The 27,988-nt window shown below is 43.3% G+C and overlaps 1 protein-coding gene across 12 annotated transcripts in view; it reads left to right on the forward strand.

The window, feature by feature from the left end:
* The window catches only part of Mylk (myosin light chain kinase), a 246,743-nt gene extending 226,905 nt beyond the window's left edge, over positions 1-19,838 (forward strand). For 9 of the 12 annotated variants that reach the window (XM_078044103.1, XM_078044099.1, XM_078044104.1 and 6 more), the window contains 5 exons: positions 3,988-4,140; positions 6,455-6,578; positions 12,746-12,875; positions 14,368-14,499; positions 17,733-19,838. In XM_078044103.1, the coding sequence (XP_077900229.1) occupies positions 3,988-4,140; positions 6,455-6,578; positions 12,746-12,875; positions 14,368-14,499; positions 17,733-17,983 (790 nt within the window). In that variant the 3' untranslated portion in view covers positions 17,984-19,838. Of the gene's footprint in view, positions 1-1,768; positions 1,914-3,987; positions 4,141-6,454; positions 6,579-12,474; positions 12,585-12,745; positions 12,876-14,367; positions 14,500-17,732 lie in introns of those variants that run through there. The other 3 variants (XM_078044106.1, XM_078044102.1, XM_040270267.2) reach the window with 3 other exon arrangements.
* Positions 19,839-27,988: the final 8,150 nt, after the last annotated feature.

Genomic DNA, 27,988 nt, shown 5'->3' on the forward strand with positions numbered 1-27,988 from the left:
CTGGTGACTGAATCCAGGACCTTGCACAAGCTAGGCAAGTGTGCTACCTCTGAGCTACATCCCCAGCCCCCCACCTGTTTGGTTTTTGTTTAAACTCTGAGATAGGGTTTTACTAAGTTGTCCAGGCTGGCCTTAAATTCATAATCCTCCTGCCTCTGCCTCTGGAGTAACTGAGATTATAGGCATGCACCCCCACGCCTGGCTCACTTCAGCTCATTTGTGGAGTACCTGCATGGTCAAGAGCTGAGGCTGCCCCCATCCTGGTGTATGGTTGGGAAGGGGGGAATACCAGAAGGGAGGAGAGGTGAGTGGCAGTTTTTGAGTTCTTCTGGGGACAGCAGCCTAGTCAGCTGGGGGAGTCCCATGCTCAAGCAGAGTATAGGGCACATTCTGCATCTGGGGTCTAGATGCAGGGCTCTTCGGAAGGATCAGGTGGCCTCTGCCTTCCCTACACAGGGCTGTCCTTCCCTTTCCACTGCTGCAGTTTGGTGTGCTTGCTGATTCACATCTTGTGACCTCCAGGCTCTCTGCTCCCTTGCCAAACCTGGCCACCACCCTCAGGTCTTGCTGTCCAGGGACTTGGGCTGTGGTTAACAGGACTAAAGCCAGGCCACTGCTTCCTCAGCCATTAAAAAAGACCAGACTCGGGGCCTCAGTGGACCTGCCCAGCCCTCTCAAGTTGCCATCAGAGTATCCGAAAGTTAAAATGGGGTAAAGAGGAAGTCCTTCTGCAGTAGTCAATAGCTCTGCTGGCAGACATGTGGTCCCCTTGCTGGTCTGCACCTTGAAAAACAACATGGAGAAAGTGTAGCACTTATGTGCCCTCTGCTCTCCTGAGATTCTGCCCTGATAGCAGGATAGGCCCCTGCACTAAATTCCCCAGTGAAGTTCTGGACTGAAAATAAGAATGAAGAAATTAGAGTTGGTAGCCAAGTGCAATTGCACACACCTGTAATCCCAGTTACTCAAGAGGCTGAGGCAGGGGAACCACAAGTTCAAGGCCACTTGTGAGACCCTGTCTCAAAATAAAATTTAAAAGGGGGGGGCTGGGGATGTGACTCAGTAGTAGAGCCTTGCCTAGCATTAACAAGGCTCTGGGTTTGACACCCCCACCCCCAGTACTGCGAAACAGAAGAATGGAGAAATGAGAGTGTCCTGCATACATGACTTTTGTCACTCCTCAGTGTTCAGCATGAACATGGAGACTGTACATATTGAGATGTGAAGTGAGGAAAAAATAACGCACCTCGAGACTTTGCCCAGACCTGTCAAATTTGTGAAAACCAGATAAATAGATTGGTTAAAAACTAAATACGACTAGGAAGGGGGAAAAAGTTGTGTTGTAATGCTAACATTAGTGTATTTGTTCATTGGTTGATTTTTAACAAATAGTGAGGTTTTTGTTTTTATTTTTAAAGAAAAAGATATGTTATCTCTTATGGAAAGTCTAATAAAGCCCAAAAAAGAAAGTTTTAAAAAATCCAGCAAAATCCAACCACCCAGAAAACAGCATTACTGGAAATTCGAACTCTCTTCGTCCCCCTTTGCTGTGTACCTGTATTTCCCATGTTTTACTCCAGAGATGTGCTCTTTGGTAGGGAGTAGGCTAGTTCCTCAGCAGGCGAAGAACCAGCCAGGACACAGGACACAGAGGGTATTTCAGATGGCTGGCTGCCAGGAGGGAGGAGGGCCAGAGGCCAGAGGCCAGGAGGCTCTCCCTGCCTGTGAAAAGCACAGAGATTAAGACCTATCTTCGCAGGATTACAGTTCCTAATTAGGAAAGGAGGCTTGCAGAAGGGGACCTTTCAGCATTCCACAGCAGGCTTGTTTGCTTTTCCTGCCATCTTTTAGAGTGCTGCAAGACTTTCCTCCTCTTTGTTTCAAATAGAAAATATAAAGACAAGAAGAAGCAGGTAACTGATGGGCAGAGACATGCTGCTGCTTGATGGGGCTCACGGAGGCTACGGAGGGTGGCAGAGATGCAGGGAGCCGAGAGGCCCCTGGGAGATCTAGCCCAGACCCCATGGTGTATAAAAGGGGAGACTGAGGCCCAGAGAGGGGAAAGGAATCACATGGCAAAGTACAGGCTCAGGTAAACTCCCACCCTTCCTTATGTGACAGGAGTGGGAATTGTCATCTCTTTGCCTTCATAAAACAAATCAGTGTCCTGCCTTAAGAAATATCAACTACCAAAGTCTATTATTCAAAAACACAAATATGTTGATTAGGCTGAGATGATTCTCATTGCAAAAGCTTTCCTTGCTTAATAAAATCACTTACCAGAGGGCTTCTCCCAATGCCAGCTTTCTTCCAGGTGGGTTTTGTTCCACCAAATTCAGTGTTTGGCTGTGGGTGTATTTCGTAAGCCAAGGCCGTTTCCATGCCAAAACAGCTCCAGAAGCTGTGATTGCATTATTTTTATGGTGATGGACTTATAAGGATTTGGGAGAAGGGACATTAATAAAGCTCTAACTTGAGAGATTGATGGCCTGAGAGCCCCAGATGCATCTCATGGGCTTTTAGATGGGATCAGGCTGGGACCAGCTGCATAATTTACAAAATCAAAAAGTAGGGCCACTTGCTGAAACCTTATTAAGGATTCCAAGATGCTGGCAGCAGGGCATTACGCCAAGTGTGAGGCCCATCTAAGGGCAGGACTCCAGGCAGCTGTGCAGCTGGCACCCCTGTGCAGTGGCCCTCAGTCAGTGTGGTGGGGTCATTGCTGGTATGTACATGAGGTGAGAGGTCAGGGCAGTGAGCTGTTCTATTTGGCTTTAGGTTCTCTACCTTCCAAGTTTTGTTTGACTTGGGCAACTAGTAAATGAGTTGTTCCTACCACCAGACGTTGGTGAGGCAATGGAGGTGACCCAGAGGGATGGTCCGATATATGTGGTCACAGATGGCTGCTACTGTGTGCACAGTGGCTTCCTTCATTTCACAGAAGAGCTAGTTCAGCAGCAGTTTAGCAGCAGCCTCCAGAGCCCCACACCTGGGTTCCTGTCCCACCATCTGAGAATCCCTTGGCAGGTCACCTAGCCGTGTTCGGTGCCTCAGTTGCCTCCTCTGTAAAGCAAAGTCCTGAGTTCTTTGGGTGCTAGGGTGGTTTTAAGGTTTGATGAGTTCCTCTGTACACGCCTGGAACATGGTGAAGTTTGGTAGATGTTTGCTGCTGCTGAAGAAATGGTGGCCCTATAGTTAAGCAGTGGCTCTCCATTTTAGAGGAGAAGAAAGGGTGACAGAAATAAGAGGAATTGCCCAAGGTCACCCAGCAAATGAAGAGGCTGTGCTCTGTCCTCTGCCAGGCACCTGTAGGGCCACTTTTGAGGGTGGTGTAAATGCCCACGGTGCTCTGAACCCCCCTTGCTGGTTCACAGCCCACGAGTTCATTTGGCTCCTGCTCGCTGAGCCACCTGTGCTGGGACCCCTTTGTGGAGCTGAAAGCTGGTGGGGAGGGGAGAAAGAGAAAGAGAGAGCTGAGGGTCTCAAAGGGAGGGGCAGGGTGCCATGGTGGGCACCAGAGACTAGCCGTGGTAAGGGTGGAGACCCAAGCCCAAGGAAGGGACCTAGAGAAGGTTCTGGAAGGGAAAGTGCCAGCCTGGGCTTTGAGGAAGAATGGAAGATAAGGGCAGAGGGGCTCATCAGCCTGTGGTGTCCCATGTAGAAGTCCTTCAAAACCACGTTCCTGCCACCTCGGCCACATGGCAGATGGTGAGACCACCTCAGCCTCTCGGCAGGCAGGTGGTGTCAAGAGGCGGGGACACCTCTACAGAGCAGTGAGCCACTGAGAACAGCTGGGACCACACAAGCCCATGGTATGGGGGGGACACCTTGTTTATTCCTGAAGGTGAAGACAAGGCGGGTGCAAGGGCACGTGGAGGAACTTGGGGTGGGGGCTTTGCCAGCCCTCACCTGGTGTTCACGTGGAAGCTGCATCCCCCACCCCACCAACCTGCCCTTCACCCCTGCTGCCCTCCTTTTCTTGCCCAGGGTCAGCGGCCTATCCCCCTTCATGGGTGACAACGACAACGAGACCTTAGCCAACGTTACCTCTGCCACCTGGGACTTCGACGATGAGGCGTTCGATGAGATCTCTGATGATGCCAAGGATTTCATCAGCAACCTGCTGAAGAAAGACATGAAGTAAGGACTTCCTCACCCCTTGGCCTCAGTCCAGTCTTGCTATTCCCTAAGGAAGGGAGGGCAGCCACAGTGGGACACCAGCCTGCATGCATGCAGGGAGAGGAAGGGTCCCCCAGACCCCTGGTCCTGGTGCCAGACACTGTTTCCATCTCTAAAAGCACAGAAAGTTCTTTGGAAAAGGTGACCACTAAAGAGGGCTGCAGGGTAATGTTCTGTGTGGGTAATGGTTCTGTGTGTGGCTGTAACCTAATGAAGCCCTGCCGGCACCTCAGCCCCTCTTCAAGGCTCACAGGGGATCCACCCTCCCTATATCTGTGAGAGCAGATACAGAAGCAACTGAAAACCTGTTGGAGGGTCCTTATCATACCCCCAGATTATTCCAGTGAGGTGCTTTTTACATATCTAACTTATTTAAGAACTGCCTGCCTGAAAGTGGCCCAGTACCTAATAGCACAAAAAGCAGTTGTGAAGTCTGGGGGGAGGGGTAGGCTGCTGTGTCTGGGCACACAGATGGCCAAGCTCTAAGGAAAGGGTAGTCACACAGGCCCAGGAATTTCAGTGAGAGCTGGAGGTGGAGCTGTGGGGGACACTGAAGGGGAGGAGGCTACAGGTGGCTGTGGCTGTGGCTCTGCGGCATTTATGAGCAGAATCAGCTAGATTAAAGCAAGAAGGTGAGGGAACTCTGCATGCACAGGGAGAGCTGCCGGGATTGGGAACCTTGGGGATGTCAGGTGGGACCTCCAGTCTATCAGCACTCATCCTCTGTGAATAGATGGCCAGACAAGGCAGGCCTGGCTCCAGTCAGATTTGGGCCTTGGGAGCAGCTGCAACCCTTCAGAGACAGGTGGTGTTAAATATTGAAGGACCAGAGGGTTGGGGCCTCCAGGGGTTGCAGGAGGCTCAGCATTTGCAGGTGACTTTGCAGCCTGGGTTCTGCCTGTCTGCCTGGCCCGTGGACCCTGTGAGGCTGCAGTTTGCTTCTCCTTGGTAGTAACATTATTTGGGACAGGAGAGCACAGTTGCTACTGAAGCATATCAGAGACTCTTCTTAGATGGCTGCATCTGGGTCTCCTGTTACCCACCCACCCCTCTGTCCTCTTGAGCAGTCTCAGGGCCAACAACCCCAGAGGTGATCGTCTACATTCCTTGACAATGCTTATAGCCTTTGGCTGTCATGGTCTTTGTATCAGAAGTGAACATGGCCCAAGGAGAGTGGGGAAATTGTGGTGGGTTAGGTTCATTTCCAAGGTGAGGGATCCCCCACCTTCCAGGTGGAAACCTCTCTCCTAATGACTGGTCCAAGGATGGCTTTTGTCAACCAAGCTTCATTCATTGAAGATTTGGTACATGCAATATACAGCTTATTTTCTCACCTGGCCTTAAATTAATCTAGTAACAGGCTGTTGGGCTCCTCTGCTTATACATTGTCTTACCAAAGACTGATTTTAATCAAATATTTTAAAATGCTAGCTTCCCATAAACGCTTATATTTAGCAGTTCTTCAACCAGAAATCTGTCATCACTTTTAAAAATCTTTTTTTCTTCTATATAGTAAAATGCATAAATTGTAGAGAATTTGAAGAATTGAAGAAAATTTAAACCATCCATAATCCCTTTACTTAAAGATCACTACCTCCTGCTGCTATACTTCTTTCTCGTCATTTTTCTAAGTATGTTAGTATTTGATTCTTTGGGTTTTATTAGTCCTGTTACAACTAAAGTGACAGCCCTGATATATTTCTAGATTCAAAGAGCCTTCAGAAAGATTATATTGAGTTTCAATGCAGTTCTAAGATTTCCATAATTTATAATTTGTATGTAGGACATACCTCTTTGAGCTGTAATAGGAAAAACCTGACACTCAGCCCCACCATAAGATGTGAGAGAATTCAGTGATTGTCAGAGGTTTTGTCTTTCCCTAGAAGGGAAAGCAGAAGAATTAAGCCTCCAGGGATCCCAGCCCCCATGTGACCAGCAGAATGAACCCACCCTGAAATACGGTGCCAGTTATACCCAGATACCCTGCGGCACTGACCCTTCCTGAACTCCAGGAGCAAGTCTAGAGACTCCAGTTGCTTCCCTGGTGGTTGGGCCTTCCAAACCCTGACCCAGGCTGGGTCCAGTCCGTGTACCTGAGACCAAGACAGGGGAAAGACAAGTGCACAGTGCCCCTGATTATGATGGATGGACTGGGTGTGGGGAGCTCTGAGCTCTGCACCATGTGGACAGAGACAGTAACCTCCCATTTCGGATCTGACCAGTGATCACTGAGGTCCCTTCCTATTCAGAAGTCTTCTGATCTCTCTTCCATCAGAAACCGCCTGGACTGTACCCAGTGCCTTCAGCATCCATGGCTAATGAAAGATACCAAGAACATGGAGGCCAAGAAGCTCTCCAAGGACCGGATGAAGAAGTACATGGCAAGAAGAAAATGGCAGGTGATTTGGGGCTCATTTGGATGAGATGTTGCTTCTTGTGTTTGCTTTATTCAAGCCACTCTCACTCCCAGCTGGCTCTTGCCTCTCCTAGGAAGTCTAACTGTGTTTCTGAAATAGTCTGGGACCACTGTAGGCAGCTCTTAAGGTACAGTGCTCTCTTGCTCCTGAGCTAGGGTCCTTTGCGCAGAGGAAGTCGTTTCTCAAGTACAGCTGGCTCTCCAATCCTGCTCAGCTTTGTCCCAGAGAGATCAGGAAGAGACTTTGTAGCCTGGCCCTCACTGACATTCATGTCTTCTTAGCTGGGAATGAGCCAGGCCTCCTTGAGGTCTGTTTGGCAACCCCGGAGAATGTGGCCTCCTCAAAGGTGGTGTGATGGCATCCTCTCCCTGTGATCAAGAAGGAGGGCACATGCTCTAGAGAGACTGTCACCACTCCATAGGGAGGTTGGATGTTACTGGTTGTGTGTCCTTAGGCAAGTAACTTAGCCTTGCTGTGAATTCATTTTCTCATCTGTCAAGCAGGGACACTGGCACCAGCTCACAGCATTGTTGGGAGTTAGATGTGATAATTTTACAGCCTTTAGCACAACACCTGGTGCGTAGTGAACATTCAAAAAAACGCTCCCAGCAGTGAATGCGTTTGGAGGGCTGGCCACGGTCAGAGCCATCCAGAGCATTTGCTGCACATAGAGTCTTTTAATCCCAGGAGGTAGGTACTATTATTTTCTCCACTTTACAGGCAAACTAAGGTAGAGAAAAGGTCAGAAAAGTCCCTCCAGAAGTCGCCCAGCATCACACAGCCAAGTGGAAAGACCAGGAATCCAATCTAAAACCTAGCTCCAAAACACATAGTCCAAATTGCCTCTGATGACAAGATGAATAAACGTTATCCTGAACTGGGGCTGTGGCTCAGTGGTAGAGTGCTCACCTAGCATGTGGAAGACCCTGGGTTAGATCCTCAGCACCACATATAAATAAAGGTATTGTGTGCAACTGCAACTAAAAATTTTAAAAAACCTGTTATTCAAAATCATAGAGCACTATCACCATCATCCTCACTTTTTGATTATTTTTATTATCACAATTTACATTCTAAAATTCTCGATTACTGAAGAGGACAAGGTCTGTAGTCAGAGAATGTATATGTAGCAGGGATCTGAAGCAGATAGACATAAAAGGACATAAGGCACACTAGGAGCTATAAACTATCAGTATAGCTCTCCATAACCATATATGTGAGTGTGGGCAGGGGAGGGGGGCCAGTCTCCACCAGAATTGCTGTGGGTAAGAGGAAAGCTTCCAGGGCAGGAGTTGGGAATTAAGCATGGCGCTAGAACCCAGGGAACGTTACATGTTGAATGGGTTCCCTGAAGGAACAAGTGGAAGAAAGAAAGAGTTAGGAACTGGACGTCCCTGGATGTGCTGGGATATGCTTCTGCTAGAGACTTAGGGGACCTGGGGATTGAGACATGCCTGTGTGATGAAGAAAAAGGAAGTCACAGGGACACTTCTTATTTACCACCTTGGTGACCAAACCATAAAAACTCCCATGAAAGCACAGCTTCACCCAGAGGTTGAGAGAGAGAGTGAAGAAGCATGAGGGCCCATGGGTGAGGGGCTCAAGGGACCACCTGTGGTCCACAGCACAGGCAGCCAGAGCTCCTTCACGGTGGAGGGCAGTTCTTGGTTAGCACATGCACCTGGGAAAGGTTGGGTGGGTCTCCTGGCCCCTTCCAAGTACAAGATGGGTTGGAACACCTGTGCTGCTTACCTTCTGAGTCCTTTAGAATGAGGGTAGGAATTTTTTTTTTTTTTTAAAGCTGGGGCGGGGAGGGGAGGTTCACAAAATCAATGGTTGGTTTAACTTAATGATCCTCTGGCTGGAAGAGCTCAAAGAAGTATTTCTGGAAACAAAGTCAGGGTGGGGCAGTAATTAGAGCAAGCAAGTCTGACTGGATCTTGCTTGGAAGAGGCTGTATGTTAAAGGGCAGGCCTATCACCTCTGCACATCTCAGGAGGACTGAAGCCAGGAGGACACCTGAACCTTGGGCTAGGCAGAGAAAAGGTACAAGATGGGAGAGGAGCAAGTCTGATGAGCCAGGGAACAGAAATTTGTGCTGATATTTTAATCACTTAATTTTTTCTTATCATTTAAGTATTATTAGCCATAAAGTTTTCTAGAAGAGGAACAGGGAAGAAAAGGGTAGGATTCAGAAAAAGTGCTTCAATTCCATATTTTAATGTAGATAATGTGGAAATAATTTTTCTGCAAAATCAGTGGTCAGGTTTCACAAAACGGCACATAAAGGTAGTCCATAAAACCCATTCAACACGTAACGTCCCTGAAGTGTAATTTCACTGGTGACAATTCAGCTGTGTCTGCCCTGCTGTCATAAGTCACTTCCTCAGGGAAATGTTTTCCGCATTGAAACTTCAGTTTAAATTTAACTCCATTCAAACTTGGCTCTCAGGGCAGCCAGTCCTGTTCTGTGGGGCAGGGAAAAATGGAGTGGAAGACGTGAGGTAAGCTGTGCGGAGGGAATAGGGCAGGGTGAGCACAGGTGGCCCAGCCAACTCTAGAAAGAACCTTGTCACTGTCCTGGTGCCCTGGTTTTCATAAAAGGCCCAGGAGAAAGTAATCTGGAAATAAATCCCTACAAGCAAGGCTAGACTAGGTATAGGTGGCCAATCATATTGTAGATCTTAGAATAAGTTATTCTTAAAGGTGTATTTTAAATTTATACAGAAAGAACTTTACAAAGCCCTATTGTTGAGGAGTAGCAATGGTGGTGGGTCAGGCAGGATAACATGGCTTCTGCTTGCAGACTGGAGTAGGAGACCAGGACTTGGAGGCCTATAGGTAGCCATCTTTATTTTCTGGGAACCAAAGATCCCAGCAGAATGGATCAAAGGGCACCAGGGGAGAAGCCTTAGAGTCAGAGTAGCACAGACCAAGCTTGGCCATCCTATTTGGATGTTGTCAGGGGACATTGTTGACTTCGGGCTATTGGTATGTATGTGAGGCCTGGATGGCTGACAGGTGCTAGGTTACCAGCTCAACTCGGTTTGCCAGGGACAGTCCAGGCATTAGCACTGAAAGACCCTAATCCTGGGAAACCCCACAGTCCTGGGCAACCTGGGATGGTGGGTTATTCTAACTCACTTTCCAAGGGCCAGGTTTCCTCCACTGTGTTTGAGATCTGGACAGATCTTGCCCTACCTTGGTAATTGCCCACCAATGAAAAGAAGGCTTTCTCAAAACAAGGATGGAAGTTAGAAAATCGAAACTTTGCTGTTTTGATTTTTATTCTCCAAATTCCCAAAGGTCTTGGTAAAGCAGCAACTGATTTTCAGCTCAAAGGCTTGAAACTGGAAGACTAGGAACATACAGATATATTTCTTTCTTAGCCTGACAAATAATTTCCTTACCAATGTTTTTCTACAAATCAGTTTCCAAAGATTGAATTCTGATGTAGATTATTTTTAAATTTTTCCTTATTAAGCCCTTGCATTTCTCCCTGGTTAGGAAATTATATGCTGAATATCTACATCTGCTGGAACACTTCTCTGGGTGACACTACTTGCTTGTTAACATATTTGCTGTCTCCTCTGAAATACATAACCCTTTTTGATTGCCTCATTCTGATAAATTTCACATTAGTCATTTTGTTACAAAATAAAACCAAGAAGAGAAAAGATATCATCTCTCCATATCACATAAGCAAAGATGGTCTTTATCAATTTCTATCCAGATGTCTGGAATTAGGGAGCCCATGAGCTCAAAGGGGGTGTTCCCTACTACATAGTCATGAGTATGAATCAGTCTTTCTGTGGAAGACTAGAGTTTCAAGAAGATCAGAATCTTCTGATGAAAAGACCCTGAGGCCCAGAAAGGAAAACTAACCTGCACAAGGTCATACAGTAGTTATAGAAATAACCTGGCTCATGTTGGGAATAATCCCTCTGAATTTAGAAATGCCTAGCCAAGGACAAATCAATCTGTGTTGGATAAAGGGAATGGAGAGCAGAGAAGAGCGGAGTCTGAGAGTTAGGCTGATCAGGAAGTAGGCTGTTGAGACAGACCTTGATGGCACAGGTAGGGCTATTATCTTCTTAGGGATTCCTAAAGGCATGGTAAGCTCTCTTGGGAAAAACTAGGTCTCTCCACACACTAGCCAACAAACAGTTCAGCTAGGCCACTGGTGACTGGCCTCTCCCAGGAGAGCGGGAAATGTTGCCACGTGGTATCCATCTGCAGGGGCATTCTCTGCAAAACCACTGGATTTCTGCACACCATTGCATTGTCATTGCTCACCGTCTTCCTTCCTCATCACCCCGCTGAAGTTTCCTGGGTTCTGTTTAGAGTGACCCAGCTCTACTATGGCAGCAGAGGTCCAGAGGCACACCCACAGTACAGTGCCATGTGTGGAGGGTGGATGGCCAGAGGGCAGAGCAAGGTGAAATGTCTGTCCAGGGTGCACAGAAACAGCAAGTGTAACTGAGAGGGCAGGGACATGATGGAAAAGTGATCACAGTTGCAACAGTAGGTCTCTACTTAAACCACACACAGACAATTTTCTGTATGATTCCTTAGAATCCTGAAGTTCTTTGCTTTTAAAATTTTTTTTTTTTTTTGGTGCTGGGGATTGAACCCAGGGGCAGGCACTTAATCACTGAGCCACATCCCCAGCCCTTTTTAATATTTTATTTAGAGATAGGGTCTTGTTCAGTTGCTTAAGGCCTCGTTAAGTTTGGCTTTGAACTTGGGATCCTCCTGACTCAGCCTCCTGAGCTGCTAGGATCACAGGCATGTGCCACCACGCCCAACTGTAATAATCCTTTTACTGAAAACACTGACTTCCCAGATTAATTGAGGCTTTACTGAGCTTCTTAAGTGTGGGAAGTTAATTCAGGAGGAAAACGGTTTTTGCCTGTGCAGTGTGTGGTCTGGTGAGTGCGTGCAGAATATCAGGTCTCTGGAAAGGCTGTTTCTTTGCTCTCTCAGAAGGGGACAAGTGGCCCATCTGAGGTGACAGCTGCTCTGCAGATGTGCAGCCTCTGGATGCCTAAGAAAGCTACTGTGAGGCAAGATGGAGAGACCTGGCCATGCTGTAGCTTTCTTATCTTAGTCATTCCCACTGACTTTAGAAAAAGGGTGAGAAACTTTATTGAAAGATGAGAAACACAGTTATACACTTTTGAGGATTTCTTGAGCTAAATCCTATGCTTGGTAGAATTTTCACAATCCAGAGAAAGTAGATCTCAAGGGGCTGGGGTCATGGCGCAGGGGTAGAGCCCAGCACGTGCAAGGCCCTGGGTTCGATCCTCAGCACCACACAAAAATCAATCAACCAATAAATAAAAATATAAAAGAAATAAACTAGATCTCAAGTTCTGATCCTTCTCAGCAGCAATTCCATCTCTTCCCAAAGTGCCTCTTCGGGTGCTGCTTCTCGATGCCTGAGTGTAGAGCAGGGCCTAGCACCCCTCTCGACTCCACTGTGCTGTCAGAGACTTGTGCTGGGGCCAGCCCAAGTGTTTCTTGAAATCTCCTAAGTCTCTAAATCATCCACTGAGCTAAATGGAACTGTGGAGATCTTCTTGCCCAACCCCCTCCTAATACACAGAAGGAAACTGAAGTCCAGAGAGGTTAAGTGGAGCTCCCAAGGTCAACAGAATGTTGGTTGTTTTTTTTTTTTTTTTCCTTGTGCATCAGGACCCATGGGATCTGTAGTAACTATTCTCTTGACCAGTTATAATCCTATCACTGGCATTGTTTTACAAGAAACAGCCCCAGTGGGCCCAGTCAGCAATAAGTCTTTGGAGCTGTCTCAGCCTGCAGTTGCTTTATATAAACTATCCCTTTTATGGGAGTTGAAGCTCAGTATGAAAAGGGTTTTTGTTTCATGTTGACCTTGTTTAGTCACATTAACGCACACACCAGCTCCAGGCCCCATTCCATTCTCCGAACATCTTCGGACACGCTGATAGTGCTGAGCAGAGCAAGGTTGGGCTCAGTCCTCCAGCAGGACCTCTGCGCTCGCTCGGGAGGCCCTTGGTCCAGGGAGCAGCTGCTTCTCCCGGGCTGGGCTCTTCTCCCCGGAGGCCCAGCACTGCTCCACTGGAACCAGGGACACTGCCTGAGTCCAGACTGTGTCTGTTTTCCAGAAAACGGGCAATGCTGTGAGAGCCATTGGAAGACTGTCCTCTATGGCAATGATCTCAGGGCTCAGTGGCAGGAAATCCTCAACGGGATCACCAACCAGCCCACTCAATGCAGAAAAACTAGAATCTGAAGGTAAGGAGCCTGGTAAAAATTCAAGAAGATTTTTTTTTTTCCAGCCAGTTGGTGAGAAAGAAAGGGTTGGGGTAGAGAAGCATTTTGAATATTTGGGGTTTGGCTATGTGTGTGTGTGTGTGTGTGTGTGTGTGTGTGTGTGTGTGTGTGTGTTAATGAATCCTACAAGGATAAATTCAAGAGTACTTTTAGGTTTCCCTGACAACAATTACTATATCTAGCGAGTATTCTTTAATTGTTTAACCGTGCGTTTAACTATTTTCAGAAGAAAGGTTATTCTATGTCTACTAGAACTAGATGACCTCGGCTCTTCTTTTCCCTCTATTTTGCATAAGAATTAATAAGGACTTATTAAAAACTTCCCTTTTATTAAAAAAGTGAGACATATATTGATAGGCAAAGACAAAATAAAAATCATACACAGTTGTCTAAATTTTTTAATATCCTTCCATTTTTCCATGGTCCTGTGGTTTTGTTTGGAACAAAAATTAACGTGTATGGTCTACATTCTCTGCCATTGTTCATGCTGCTGAAACAAGTTAGGCTGAGCGGGCTTTGGTCAGCAAGCCTCATGGAGATGAGAGGTTAGCTCCTTGCCCACCATTTTTGGGGTGCTATCCCACCCATCTCCTCAGCCAAGGCCTTTAGCCTCTGCCTGCTTTGGGTACACGCAGGGCTGGCAGTTTTCTTCCTGAACTGCCTCTTTTGGCCAGAGATGCCCCTTGATCCCATACTACCTGATGCTTTTGGTATCCACAGGTGAGACACTGAGCCTAGATCCCTTTTGTGCAGAGGCAGAGTAATTGGCAAGGCTGCTGCTGGCTGCTCTGGAGCTTCCTTGAAGCCAGGGAAGTCTGTAGCATGTGGGCCTGGTCCCTCCTGAGCCACCCCTGCCTCTCCCTACACGTCTCAGACGTAGCCTGAAGAGACGAGAGTAGACACAGGAGCCCCTCCAAGTTCCATCTTTTCCCCTGGACCTATCCCATAATACCAGTCCACAGCCATACATCTTCGAGTCCGCCTAAGTGTGGAACACAAAACTCGGGCAAGTTGACAGTGCCTCTAGAACCTGGTTCCTCCCTTCCAAGGAGCAGGTGAGCATCCTGCTGTAGTAGGAGGGTGAAGGATCCTTGAGATAGGAAGGCTGGAGAGGTTCTGTCATTTTCAGACGCCCTCAACCCATCCTGACACAGCAGGAAATGCAGCCAAAACCCCTTTCTGAAGATGACTTCCTCTTTCAATGTATTGGCATCAGGGCGGGGAGAGGCTGAACATTTCCCTGTTTTGGGTACAGTTCTCCCTGCTGCCAGAAACCATTTGGCAGAAGGCCAACCATCCCCAGGAGAAGTGCTTATGATTCACTTTGCTAAGCTGCATTATTTGCTAAATTCTAGCAAATTCTTTTTTTTTTTTTTAAGTCAGCCTTTTTAAATCAGGGGAGAGGAGAGAACAAGGAATAAAGAAATGACCAGCTTCTCTCCTTGTCTTCTAGAAGATGTCTCCCAGGCTTTCCTTGAAGCCGTTGCTGAGGAGAAGCCCCATGTAAAACCCTATTTCTCCAAGACCATTCGTGATCTTGAAGTCGTGGAGGGAAGTGCTGCTAGATTTGACTGCAAGATCGAAGGTAAACTGAGGCTCTGCTTCTCACACACCCCAGAGGGGGCCCAGAAGCAGCCTGTGTAACATGGCAGGGCTGTGCTGCAGCGGGAGGAACAGCCAGACTCTGAGGTGCACTGGGTCAGGAGGAGCCGGTTCCAAAGGGCCACTCCCTCCACCCTGCCTCTTGAAGGGTAGTGCCCTTCAGTGACTTTCCCACGGGCCCAGCTGATATTCACCTACTTACCCCAGCCACCAGGCTTATTGTGGGCCTTCCTGGCTGTGTAACATGCATAATGAAGTGAGCTTTGCAAACTGCTGAGAAGCCTGTGAATTGCCCCCAGAGGCACTGAAAGGGAGTTTGGCACAAAGGGCAGAGAACTGGAGTTGGCAAGTTCTACTGCTTATTGACAGGCTCAGTGACAGTGGATGGTGATCTCCTGCTGGGTTTAGGCCCTTCATCTATAAATTGACATCTAACCCTCAGTGGCCCTAGTAGTTCTGTGAGGTCCCATACATGAAAAGGGGAAATCTTTTAAGTCTTTAAAGTGGTCATAAAATAGTGCCAGGTGTGGTGGCAAACACTTATAATCCCAACAATTTGGGAGGCTGAGGCAGGAGGATCACAAGTCCAAAGCCATCCTCAGCAGCATCCCTGGGTTCAAACCCCAGTACCAAGGAAAGAAGGAAGGAAGGATATTGTTGCCTCTGGGCATGGGGGTTTATGTGTGTAATCCAAGCTACTCGGGAGGCTGAAGCAGGAAAATCACAAATTCAAGGCCAACCTCAGCAATTTAGCAAGACCCTGGGGAAAAAAAAAAAAAAAGACCCTGAGTTTCACCCTCCGTACCAAAAAAGAAAAGAGGTTATGAAGTAAAGGGGAAAGTAGGGGCTTGGTAAGCTCAGAGGGAGAGCGTGCAATGGGACTTGAAAGTGAGGGAAAGTTAGGACCCAAGGACCTTAAGGGATCTTGGCATGGTGCCTGAGAAATTAGCAGAGTTGATGACACAAAGCTGTTCAGTTTCCACAGATTGCAACATTCTAGAAAGATAAGGAGCAGGATAAGTCAGGCCTCTTTGCTTCAAGTCTGGGACTTTCATATGCCAACCAAAGTGAAGGGTTTTTTTCCCATTTTGTTCTGAGCACGCAAAGCACAAAAGTTCATTGAGCGATTTCCCCAAGGTCACACAGCACAGCGTGGCCTTCCAAACAAACCCTGTCTCCCATTCTGTGCAGCTTTCCAGCACTGTGGCCGTGATGCCTTTGAGTAAAATAACCCAGCCTTAGGAAGGAAAAAACAAATTTTCTCCTCACCTTTATATTATCTAGATGCCTTATAAATATTTTGTCTACCACAGTTTTTCTCTTTTTTTCATCTGATTAAAAAAAAAAGTGGCTGTGCTGCCTTTGGTAATATGAAGGTTCTCAGATGGGCTTCTGCTCGAAGCCAGAACCGCCGCCTATAACTCTCACCCTCACCATTGTCCTCGGGTCTTCTGAGTTCTTTCCTTTTTAATTTAACATAGTGATGATCATCTTTTGTATGTAATCTCTTTAAGATTATCTCCTTGTATTTGTATAACTTCTCACTGGTACTTGCATGAGAAATTAAAGCATATGGATGTTGTTTGATAAAAAGAAAATTATATTTGAAAAGAATGTTAGAATTCTGCTGTTTCTTTCTTTTTTCTTTTTAAGTACTAGGGGCACTCAACCACTGAACCACATCCCCAGCCCTTTTTATATAGAGACAGGGTCTCACTGAGTTGCTGAGGGCCTCACTAAGTTGCTGAGGCTGGCTTTGAACTCCAGTCCTCCTGCCTCATCGCCCCCTCCCCTAGCCACTAGAATAATAGGCATGTGCGGCCACCATGCCCATCAATTCTTAAATTCTTTTTTTTAATATTTATTTTTTAGGTGTAGATGGACAAAACACAATGTCTTTATTTTTATATGATGATGAGGCTTGAACCCAGGTCCCGCCCATGCTAGGCGAGCGCTCTACCGCTGAGCCACAATCCCAGCCCCAGCAATTCTTAAATTCTTGTGTCTAATTTTTATTCTAGCTTGGACCAAAATTTTTTCCTCTATAAACACTTCTCCAAAATAAATAACTAAAAATTTTAAAAATGCTTATCCAAATTTTAAGAGAAAGACAGTTGGAATATTATATATATAGTATAGGTTTAAATATACATCTCTATGTATTTATATTTATATAATTTATTTAAACCTACATATCTATATAATATGTTTAAACATATACTATATATATAATATATGTATATATACATACATGCAATGTTGATGACACTCATGTATATATACATGCTCTACTTTAAAGTATGTATTTATTTTATGTGTATGAATTATATTGTTTTGTGGGGGGTAGGTACTGGGTATTGAACCCAGGGATGCTTTACCACTAAGCTACATACATCCCCAATCCTTTTCAAAATTTTTATTTTAAGACAGGATCTCACTATTTTACCTACATTGTCAATGCTCCCCCTGCCTCATCCTGCCTAGTAGCTGGGATTTACATATGCACACCACTGTTCCTGGCTTATTTTATTTACTTTTTAATACTGAACTTCGTGGAAACATGACTAAGATGAAACGAGGCCAACCAGTGAATTCATTTCCAGTTATCTGCAGGCAGGTTACCTGCATCAGATTAAAACAAATATGCTTTTTTTTCTTAGCAATATCATCATTTCCTCTCATGTTTTATATAGCTGTTATCTGCTTTGTTGAGTGGTATTTTATGTACCATGAAAAATTCACCCATTTTAAGTGTACAACTCAATTATTTTTAGTAAACTTATCATCACTCACCCATCAGCACAATTCAATTTTAGAATATTTCCAGCACCCCAAAAAGATCCCTTGTGCTCATTTATTCTGAACATTTTTAATTTAAAAGTTAAGCTTTTATATAAGAGAAGAAAATGTATTTTCCTCCAAAAGATATTCAGCCCTAAGTGTGAAGTCAGAGTTGGAGCATTGTTTCAAGGAGGGCTGGTGAGGGCCCGGCACAGGTAGGAATTGGATACCCTTGAAATTACCTTATTTGGGGTTTCAGATCATAGTGTTCATAACACATGCCCATGTGTCAATATAGATATCAAAACAGATACGAAGAGCCAGCGTCAGAGTTTTTCCCTTGACCCCCTTAATCAATAGAGAGTCGCTGGTATGAATCGATACGAGATTTTGAATAGCAGACTCTGCAACCTGTGTTGTCTCCCTGTGATGCAGGATATCCAGACCCTGAGGTCGTCTGGTTCAAAGACGACCAGTCAATCAGGGAATCCCGCCACTTCCAGATAGACTACGACGAGGATGGGAACTGCTCTCTGATTATTAGCGACGTCTGTGGGGATGACGACGCCAAGTACACCTGCAAGGCTGTCAACAGTCTTGGAGAAGCCACCTGCACAGCAGAGCTCATTGTGGAAACCATGGAGGAAGGAGAAGGGGAAGGGGAAGAGGAAGAAGAGGAAGAGTGAAACGAAGCCAGAAAGAAGGGGGTTCTAAGTCATTTTTAAAAGGACTGTTTCTCTAAAGCTCAAAAAACTCGAGATAGTAAAAGCACCTAGTGTGATAGATTTTTCTAGTTAGGCCATTTGGGGGTTGATTCTTCAGCAATAGCAGTTGATACCTAGCAGCATTATTGATGGGCATTAATTTGAATTAGCTGACACCTTAAGATACTAGTGCAGCTAGATTTCATTTCAGGAAATCACCAGCAAAATGCCTGACCAGTTAATTTTGAGAGAAGGTAACCAAAAGAAATTTTTACCTGGACAAAATCATAAATTCCCCAACTGAACACACTCATGAAAATAAAGGCCACAAGGGCTTTGGGCCCAGATGCCACAGTTCAGCTCAGAGGGCACCTGGAGATGGAAGGCCTTGCCCCAGCCTCTGACTCCAGAGAACCGCAGCATTTCACTCTGAAAGCAGTTGAGCCATTTTAACTTACAAGGCACACTATTCCAAAGTATGCTGTAGTAGATGTTAGGCCGTTCCGTTTCCCTGTCCCTTTCAACCTGTCCATTTTTCTGAACCTGTACTTGTCATGAGTTTTGGCACTAAGGACATATTAATTATGTTTCTTAGATTCTGAAGACAAGTCCCAGGCTCATGGATGACTCTGGCTTCCTTAGGAAAGGAAAATATCCTTTTCTTCTAAAATCAGTAGGAAATCTAAACTTATCCCATTCCACAAATGTCTAGCAATTTCTGACATTTGGATAAAAACCCGTGGAAAAAACAATTCTTGCTAATGTGCTTTTCTTATTCAATCAGGATTCAGATTTGTGCTTTATTACAGAGTATCCAGCCTGCATGCGTGGTAAAGATGTTTGTGTCTGAATGTAGGAAAAACCAGTTTGCTGAAGTTAGTCAATTATTTATTGGGCACTATGAAACCAATTTCAACAGATGAACAACTGTAGAATTCCACGTATTTTGAAATCTTCTGCAAGATAGTCTTCAGTTTAATAATCTTCATTTTCAACACTCTCCAAAGAGCTTGGCCTACCTTACAGGTCCACTATATTTTCCTTCTCAAATGTGCATCAGTTATGCCTGGCCCCCAGCCTTGAAATATATTCTTAGACCTGATAAATGCACTCAGACTCGCATCTGTAGGAATTTTTAACTTTCTTTCACAACCTTGGCACTTAAGTTTTTGTCTTTATAAAACTTTCTGAAGGTCATAAACAAAGACCATAAACTGATGCTATACTCTAGTGCATTTCCTCTGTGTGTGTGTGTGTGTGTGTGTGTGTAACATTCCAAATACTCTTTTTTTTCTTTTCCACTGTTTATAAGGTGCAGCAATTTACTATTTCAAGGGACTTTTTAATAGTTTCTTTAGAACCAATTTTAAACTACTTCTGTGCAATTCTTCACAGTATCAGCATTAGAATTTTGATTTTCAGTCTTATTTTTTTCTTCTATTTTAGCTGCTTTTTGCTGCTAGTTTCAAATTGCCAGTATTTTTCCTTTTTTTTTTTTTTTTTGGCTTTTTAAAGTTAGTTTTTTTTCCTTTATAACCACAGTATTGCCACAGTTTATTATAATAAAAGGGTTTTAATTTGATTTAGAGCATTCAAAGCATTTTTCATCACTTTGTGTTTGAACTATAATCTGTGTGTGTGTATTTGTGTGTGTGTGTGTGTGTGCGCGCGCGTGTGTGCTGTATGGGTGCATGGGTGGTATATATGCGTGTTTTCAGGTTAATGCCTTCTTGGAATTGTGTTAATGTTCTCTTGTTTATGTGCCATCAGAATGGTAAATGAGAACACTACAACTGTAGTTAGACCACAATTTTTAAATAAAGGATATCACAGTGCATGCTTGTTGTTCAATCTTTGCAAACTTCTCTCTCTTTCCTCCACGCTACCAATTGTAGAGTCCATAGGTAACATCCTGATAACTAAAACCAAACACTATCCCAAACATATGTGAAAAATTGACTTGTAGTGTTGTGTTTTACTAATGAACGGAAGATACAGATATAAAAGATGTAAACACTTCTTGTTTATTCAGATGACCTAATTTAGTTCAAAGCTCTTCTCAAGTGTCAGTTTAGTGCCATTACACTCTAGAAGGATATTTTATATAGTATCAGCTCCTTGTAATGCTAAAATCTGTGTGACATTTTTTACATGTGACAAAATCATCATCATCATTGATTTTATTTACCAGGGCTTGGTCTGAGTTGGTGACATTGGACAAGTTCATTATTGGCAACCAAGTCTTTTTCTATGTCTCAATAATGAAGGTTTGCTCAGGAAGCTGTCAGTCCTGCTTACACGAAGTTCATTATTGGATATCATCTAATAAGTCCCCCATGTCTTGGGCTATTCAAGTAATATTGTGGCTATTCTAGAAAGAATTCAAGACATGTTGTTAAGTGTTGGAATGGATGATTCTGTGGTTCCATAGTCTACTCTGGAGAGAAGAAATTCATAGTCCAGTTAAGATTTAAAAGTTTTCATTTTTTTTAGGGCAACCATGATCTACAAATTTTCTTGGTGAGGAATTTATAAAAGAGAAGGACTGTTTTTATCCCTTGCTAGCAAAAAATGTATGATACATATTCTGCACCAGAAAAATAACTAATACACTTTATTCCATTCATTTTCATCCCATCATTAAAATCCGTTGAATATTCCTTACATTTCAGATCTTCCCATCAAAAGATATGTCTATGCATAACTAGAAAGATATGCTGATTCTTGTCAGCTGACACTTTATATGAAGTCTCTTTTTACCAAAATGTTTGATATTTGCACTTTGTTTCCCATCTCACTGCATTTGATGAATCTGTGCTAATGAGTTTGAAGGTGGTGATGGGAAATTGAATTCTGAGGAAACACACTTCTCCAGTTAACACAAGCAGTACTGCTATCCTTATCCCCTGGGGTCTCCTCTGTGTCTTGAGGGAGGGTGGCTACTGTCTGTGGAAGGGGTTACTGAGGCTTTCTGCTGTCCTGGTTTTCTGAGTAGGTCAGGCTGGGTGAAGAGTTGGGTAGTGAGCTGGGAACAGAGTGTTAAGTGTCCTCTGGGCCAAAGCACTTAAGTGCTGGTGCAAGACTCTCCATAACGACAGGCCAAATGTGGGATGATGGCTGCTCTTTCCACCTGGGTCCCCAGCCAACCTAGAATTGCTCATAACCAGCAAGAAATAGACTTCAGTTCTTACAAACCACCAAAGGTTTTAAGGTACTTTGTAGCTGCAGCATAACCCAGACTATCCTGAATCAAGGTTATCACCATATTCTAGATCTGTGAAGGCCAATGTGGTAACTAGTCATAAGTGGTTACTTCAGTTTAAATTAAATGAAATTGCAAGTTCAATTTCTGCCACACACACCTGTAATTCCAGCTTCTTGGGAGACTGAGGCAGGAGGTTCACAAGTTCAAGACCAACCTCAGCAACTCAGCAAGATCCCATTCCAAAAATAAAAAGGGCTTGGTAGAGCATTTGCCTAGCATGTGCCAGGACTAGGGTTCAATCCCCTGTAACACACACATACACACACACACACACACACACACACACACTCACACACTTCAATTCCTCAATTTCATTAACCATATTTCAAATGCTTAAGAGTCACATGTGACAACTGACTACTATGCTGTACATAATAGATTTGAACCTTCTCCAAAGTTCTACTAGCAGTATTATAGATGGACAATTAAAAGTTCTATCAGCTGGGGATGGGTTTGTGGCTCAGTGGTAGAGCACTTGTATCACACATGTGAGGCACTGGGTTTGAGCCTCAACACCACATAAAAATAAGTAAATTAAGGTTTTGTGTTCATTTTTTTAAAAAGGAAGAAGAAGAAAAAGGGCAAAAAAAAAGTTCTATCAGCAAAGTTCAAAGTTGCTGAGGTGGCCTTGAACTTGTAATCTTCTTGCCTCAGCCTCCTGAGTGGCTGGCATGTGCCACCATACTCAGCTTCAGTTATTATCCTTAATTCATTTTTATATTCATATGAGATTTTTCATTTTTTAATATATTTTAAAGTACCACTTATATGCTTCTCACCTCAAAATCTAAATATTCCTGCAATTCACAAGCAATTACTAGACTACTTGTGATATGAGACCATCAGCAGGGCTAAAATTTTTCAATGTCTTTGGAACTTGGAGCAACTTGAGGTATAGGTGCATCCAAAGAGGACATATAAGACATATTTCTTTTATAGAGAAGGAGAAAATCAGGGGCAGGATTTCCACCATAGTAATCCAAAAGGAAAAGGGAGGAGCCATCTTGACAGTCATTAAATCACAGCTGGTTTGACCAGGACCCCTTCCCATTAGAACAGATGTATGGTACTTGGGGTCAACATTAAATTTCTAACACTGGGCGGACCCAATGATGCACTACTTGGGAGGCTGAGGCAGGAAGATTACAAGTTCAAAGTCAGCCTGGGAAACTTAGTGAGAACTTGTCTCAAAATAAAAATAAATAAATAAAAATAGCTGGGGTCAAGCACCCTTGGATTTAATCCCCAGTGCTGAAAGAATGAATTTCTAACTGATGCTTTTAAACAGAGGTCTTATCTGTGAGCCAATGCTCTCACACTACGGAAGGACTTCAGGTCAGAGATTATAGCCTCAAGAGTCTTTGTTTGAGGTCTGTGATAAATTTTCACAAGACATTATTTGACTCTTGGATTAGATTTCTCCTTAGTTGGAGATAACTAAGGAAGAAGGAAGTTACAAATTAACCTAAGTCAATTTGGTCATTCACATTATTAACATTTTTACATTATTAACATTATTCACATTTATTAACATTTTACAGGCCTCCTGTAGTTGAGAGATAGATTGAGCTATAAGGGCTTCTTCCACAACCTTGCCCCAGAGAGTATGTTACAGTGAAAAATATCCTCAAAGCAAATTTGTCAAAGATTTGTTAGAAAATAATCATACAACCAATTCTGCAAGGTCCATGAAGTCCCAGTTCGGTCTCTCTAGAAAGCTGAAGACAGATACTGCAGTAGCCTGGGGTAGGATCATGCTAACCTGGTTAGTCAGCCAACTGGAACCAGTGCCTCTTGAAACTATCCTTAGAACTAACTATTCTGATTTAATCAGTTTTATTCCCATCTGTAAAATACCTTATTACCTCTTACTATAGCTAGTGTGACTTGTGCCTCAGCTCCTTCATCTATAACAGACATGAACATAGTGGTTGCTCATCTGTAGGTTGATACAGAGATGAACTGAACTTATGCACAGCACCTGAGTCTATGGTAAGCCCTTCTTCTGACATTCAGAGATGAAATAGACTCTACCCTCGAGGAACTAATTTTACTTCTGCAGAAATAAATATGTGAAAAAAATTATGCACTATGAAAGAGTAGAATAATTAAGTTCTAACCACCCAAATCTTGGAAGTACCAATGCATTTGTACAAAAAACAATTGTTGTGAGTTTAGGAAATGCAACATCTGCCCCTTGTTCTAGGGCAAAGTTTTAATTCCCAGTCCCTACACATTATCCTTCTTAACAAAAGAGAAAAGCTCATCTGACCTAATTAGTCTTATTTTCCAATCAATAGGAAATTTCTCAGCTTAACTGTAAGATTAGCTTTAATTGCACTTAACCTTTATGCCAAAAAGTTTCCCAAGTCTTAACTGATATTTACAAAAGCTAATTCACATTGGCTCTTTCCTGTCAGCATATTAACCTCAGAACAAAGGGGCTCTGTGAAGCAGTCCTAGGAAAAGACTGAGTGGGTATCTTTTGCCAATTGCTCAAAACTGAGGCTCCTATTTTCTGGGGAACAAGGAGATCAAAGGTTTAGGAATCAGAAAGCGACAATACAGAGATGTCCAAACATGAGCTACTGAAGATAAGCAGGATTCTGTATTCCTTGGAGCCTCCATTATATTGATAGTAATTTTTTAAAGATCATTAGACCTCTCAGATGTGAAGACAAATATGGGAAATGACAGGTGTAAAACATCAGAATTTTGGAAGATAGAAAAAAAAAGAGTGGGAAACTAAGTCAAACAGAGAAGCTACAACTAACTTCCCGCAGAGGAAGAAACAGAGAGAAAGACACATTGGGTCTGTCCTGAAGAATTTGCAAATGGTAGACTGGAGGAACCAAGTGTCTGTGAAAGGGCAAAGATATTAACTCACAGGTGCAAACCAAGGTCTCCAAAGTCAGAGGCAAAAGTCTGATGAGGAGATGAAGGCAGAGGAAGGGATTACTAGAAGTTGGACAGACAAGATCTAGAATCCAGCTGGACATTCTGAATATATCACAAGTACCCATGTCACAGAGCAGAAAAGAGTCTGGTCCTAGATAGGCATCTACTTGCTCAGAGCATTTTAGACATATTCACATCTTTAAAGTTTAAGTTAGTTGTTCAAGAAGCCAATAACACACCCTATTGATGAATGTCATGCTCATTTATTTAAAATAGCTCAGGCCAAGTATGGTGGTGCACACCTGTAATCCCAGTAACTCAGGAGGCTGATGCAGAAGGATTGTAATTTTGAGGCCAGCCTCAGCAATTTACCAAGACTCTAAGCAACTCTGCAAGACCCTATCTCAAAAAAAGAAAAAACAGGGCTGGAGTTGTTGCTTGCCTAGCACACATGAGGCACTGGGTTTGATCCTCAGCAACACATATAAATAAATTAAATAAAGGTATTATGACTATCTACAACTAAAATTTATTTAAAAAAAGAAAAAGGGCTGGGGATGTGGCTCAGTAGTTCAGAACCCAGTACCAAAAAAAATAAAATAAAATAGCTCAGTTAACTAATTCCCATTTAATCCAACTTGCCTGACTTAACCACAATTTATATTCCCTCTGTAAAATAAATGAACTGATGCCCACATACTTCTGTTACCACTGAATTGCATATTTACAGAGAGTCAATGGTTTCTTCTTAAACTTATGCCAGTTGTACATGTTCTCATAGTTACATAATTTAATTATTTCATAATGCAATAAAGATTGAGTCCTGAAGAGAAGAGTAGTTTGTTTCTACGGAAGCCAAATGGAGACTATTGGTCACACGGAACACCTGCCATTGTCTCTGTCACTCCCAAAACCTTACTAAAATGAAAGTCAAGGAACAGAAGAGCATAACCTCACAAGGCACAGAAAGAGAGAGAAGACCCAGTTGTTAAATAAAAATTACAGGAGGCCATTGTTTTGGACTAACCTCCCTCACCTCTCTCACTAAGCTCCAAAAGACCAGGCTAAAAATAAAAATGGGGCACACACAAGTGTTCCATGCCATCAAGCTGGAACTAAGCTGTTTATCTAACCTGAAGATAGCAGTCAAATTTTCCAAACAGGACACTTTTGATTGGCATGATAGTGAAGTTTTTCTGCCTTAATCCTTTTGCAAAAAAAAAAAGAAAAAAAAAAAGCAACCTGAGTTATATTTCTAGTATTCTGTCTCCCTGTCCCTGCCCTAAAGGAAAGTCACTTTGAAATAACCAGTCCACTGTTGGTTTTGTTTCTGCTTTCTTCAGCCCTTTTCGGTCTATAAAACCAACCTCCTATGCTCAGTTCATTAGAACATTTATTCTATTTTATGATATGAAATGACATCCAATTCTGGAATCAACAGTAAAGTGAATTGAAACCTGTAAACTAAATTGTTGTCATGGTATTTTTTGACACCGCAGACTTGAATTATCGACAGAATTTTGGGATCGACTTGTTAGGAATTATTTTTAAGTTTCAACATTCTCTACTCTGCAAATGTCTGTAGGGGAGAATTCAGCAAAAAGCAGGGTAATTCCTACTGCAGATTTAGCCAAAGAAATGGACATCTCCCTGTCTCCTCCTCCAGCTCATATGGCCAGATGACAGTCCCATCTCCAACCACAGCAGAAAGGGGATCTGGAGGGGCCATGGACCAGTGGACAACAGGCAAATCTAATGTGGAAAGCAGACAGGGATCCCGGGAAAAGCCACACACTGAGCCTCAAAAACCCAGCCCTTTCCCATTGATGGCTGCCAGAATGCTAGCCTCAGAATTTGTAGGGCCATCGTGCTATAGGTGCTGTGGTGCATGCCTTAATCCCAACAGCTCAGGAGGCTGAGGCAGGAGGATCATAAGTTCAAAGCCAGCCTCAGCAATTTAAGGAGGTCCTAACTAACTTAGCAAGACCCTATCTATAAATAATTTTTTAAATGGGGAGGGGTAAGATGTGACTCAGTGGTTAAGCACCCCTGAATTCAATTCTGGTACAAAAAAAAAATTTTTTGTAGGGTCCAATAAAAAATGAAAATGTGGGGGTCCCTTGTTTTAAAAGTATCAAAAATTTCAAGACAGTGACAGCAGAGCATTGAACCAAGTGTGAAGTCCTTCTAAGTGCAGGTCCTTGAACTGCTGTTCCCCCAAAGCTGCTCACCCAAGGCTGCTTCCCCCAGGCTGCTCCCCCAAGGCCAGCCCTGCTCTAGGTTATGCCTGCACAAGCAAGGAACTGGAGGGTTTTTCTTGGAAAACTGGACAATTCTAAGAAATGACCCACATACACCATGGTGTGGTAATTTTTCAGCAAAACAGGTAGGTTCTCATCAAATTGCAAATGTGGGTATTTTTTAAAATATTCTTTTTAGCTCTAGATGAACACAAGTATCTGTATTTATTCTTATGTGGTGCTGAGGATGGCACCCAGTGCCTCACACATGGCAAGCGCTTTACCACTGAACTCCAGCCCCAGCCCCTGACTATGGGTATTTTATGCATTTGAGAGTAATTGTTATGCACAAAGAGATTATTCAGAGACCATCTGCTCCTTTGTAATTAATATTTACCTATTGCAAAATGTATTACCTAGTTCTTCCTTAAAATTTTAAATTGAGTTTCCCAATATTATTTGGTGGATTCATAAATCTACAAAACTCTACTATTTACTTTTAAGGAGCATTTTAGATCTAATTTGTGCTCTTAAACATTTTACAGCTGCATTCATAAGTGTAATTAACACATTTTATTTTCATTTTATATTCATTTATCTTATTTTAAAAACTTTTAAAGAAAAAAACCCTAGCAAATACCTTCTCAAATAAAGTGTCTCATAAATAAATTTATAAATTCTGTGGGACTTAACTTCTCTTAAATGTTCCAATACTGTTGTAGATTTAATAATAAACTTTGAATACCAAACCTAAATCAATTGCAAGATTTACATTTTGAATGGGAATTGCAGGGTAACCTATTTCTCTGTTGTACCTAAATATCTTAACTCTAATTCTTTATCTTTTATTTACCTCTTTACTAAATTCAAAATTCTACAAAGTTAAAGAAATATGTGCATTTGAAGGATCTCTACCTTCTCAGCTGGGTGAAGTTGCTCTTTGAACAGGACCTCAACTGGGCATGAGTCCTGAAGACACAAGACACCTTGGTAATCTATATTATCTTGTGACTCTGCCAAGCTAAATTTCTTCCTGCAGTCACTATATTTTGATTTCCAAATCCGGTTCTTGGGCTTAAGTCTTTAATGTTTCTTTATTCCTGAGAAGTTTGCAACCCTAGTTGAGATTGTAGCAAAGGCCCTTTCTTTCTTTCTTTCTTTCTTTCTTTCTTTCTTTCTTTCTTTCTTTCTTTCTTTCTTTCTTTCTTTTTCTTTCTTTCTTTCTCTCTCTTTCTTTCTCTCTTTCTCTCTTTCGTCCTTCCTTCCTTCCTTCCTTCCTTCCTTTCTTCCTTCCTTCCTTTCTCTCTCTCTCTCTCTTTCTCTCTCTCTCTCTTTCTTTTTTTAATTTTTTAATTGTAGATGGATACAATACCTTTAATTTTTTTCCTTTTTGGGAGGGAGGGGGTACAGGGGATTTAACTCAGGGCACTTGACCACTGAGCCACATCCCCAGCCCTATTTTTTGTATTTTCTTTAGAGAGGGGTCTCCCTGAGTTACTTAACACCTCATTCTTTGCTGAGGCTAGCTTTGAACTCATGATCCTTCTGTCTCAGCCACCTGAGCCACTGGGATTACAGGTGTGT

Source organism: Ictidomys tridecemlineatus, chromosome 3, assembly GCF_052094955.1.
Source record: "Ictidomys tridecemlineatus isolate mIctTri1 chromosome 3, mIctTri1.hap1, whole genome shotgun sequence".
NCBI classification, from domain to species: Eukaryota; Metazoa; Chordata; class Mammalia; order Rodentia; family Sciuridae; genus Ictidomys; species Ictidomys tridecemlineatus.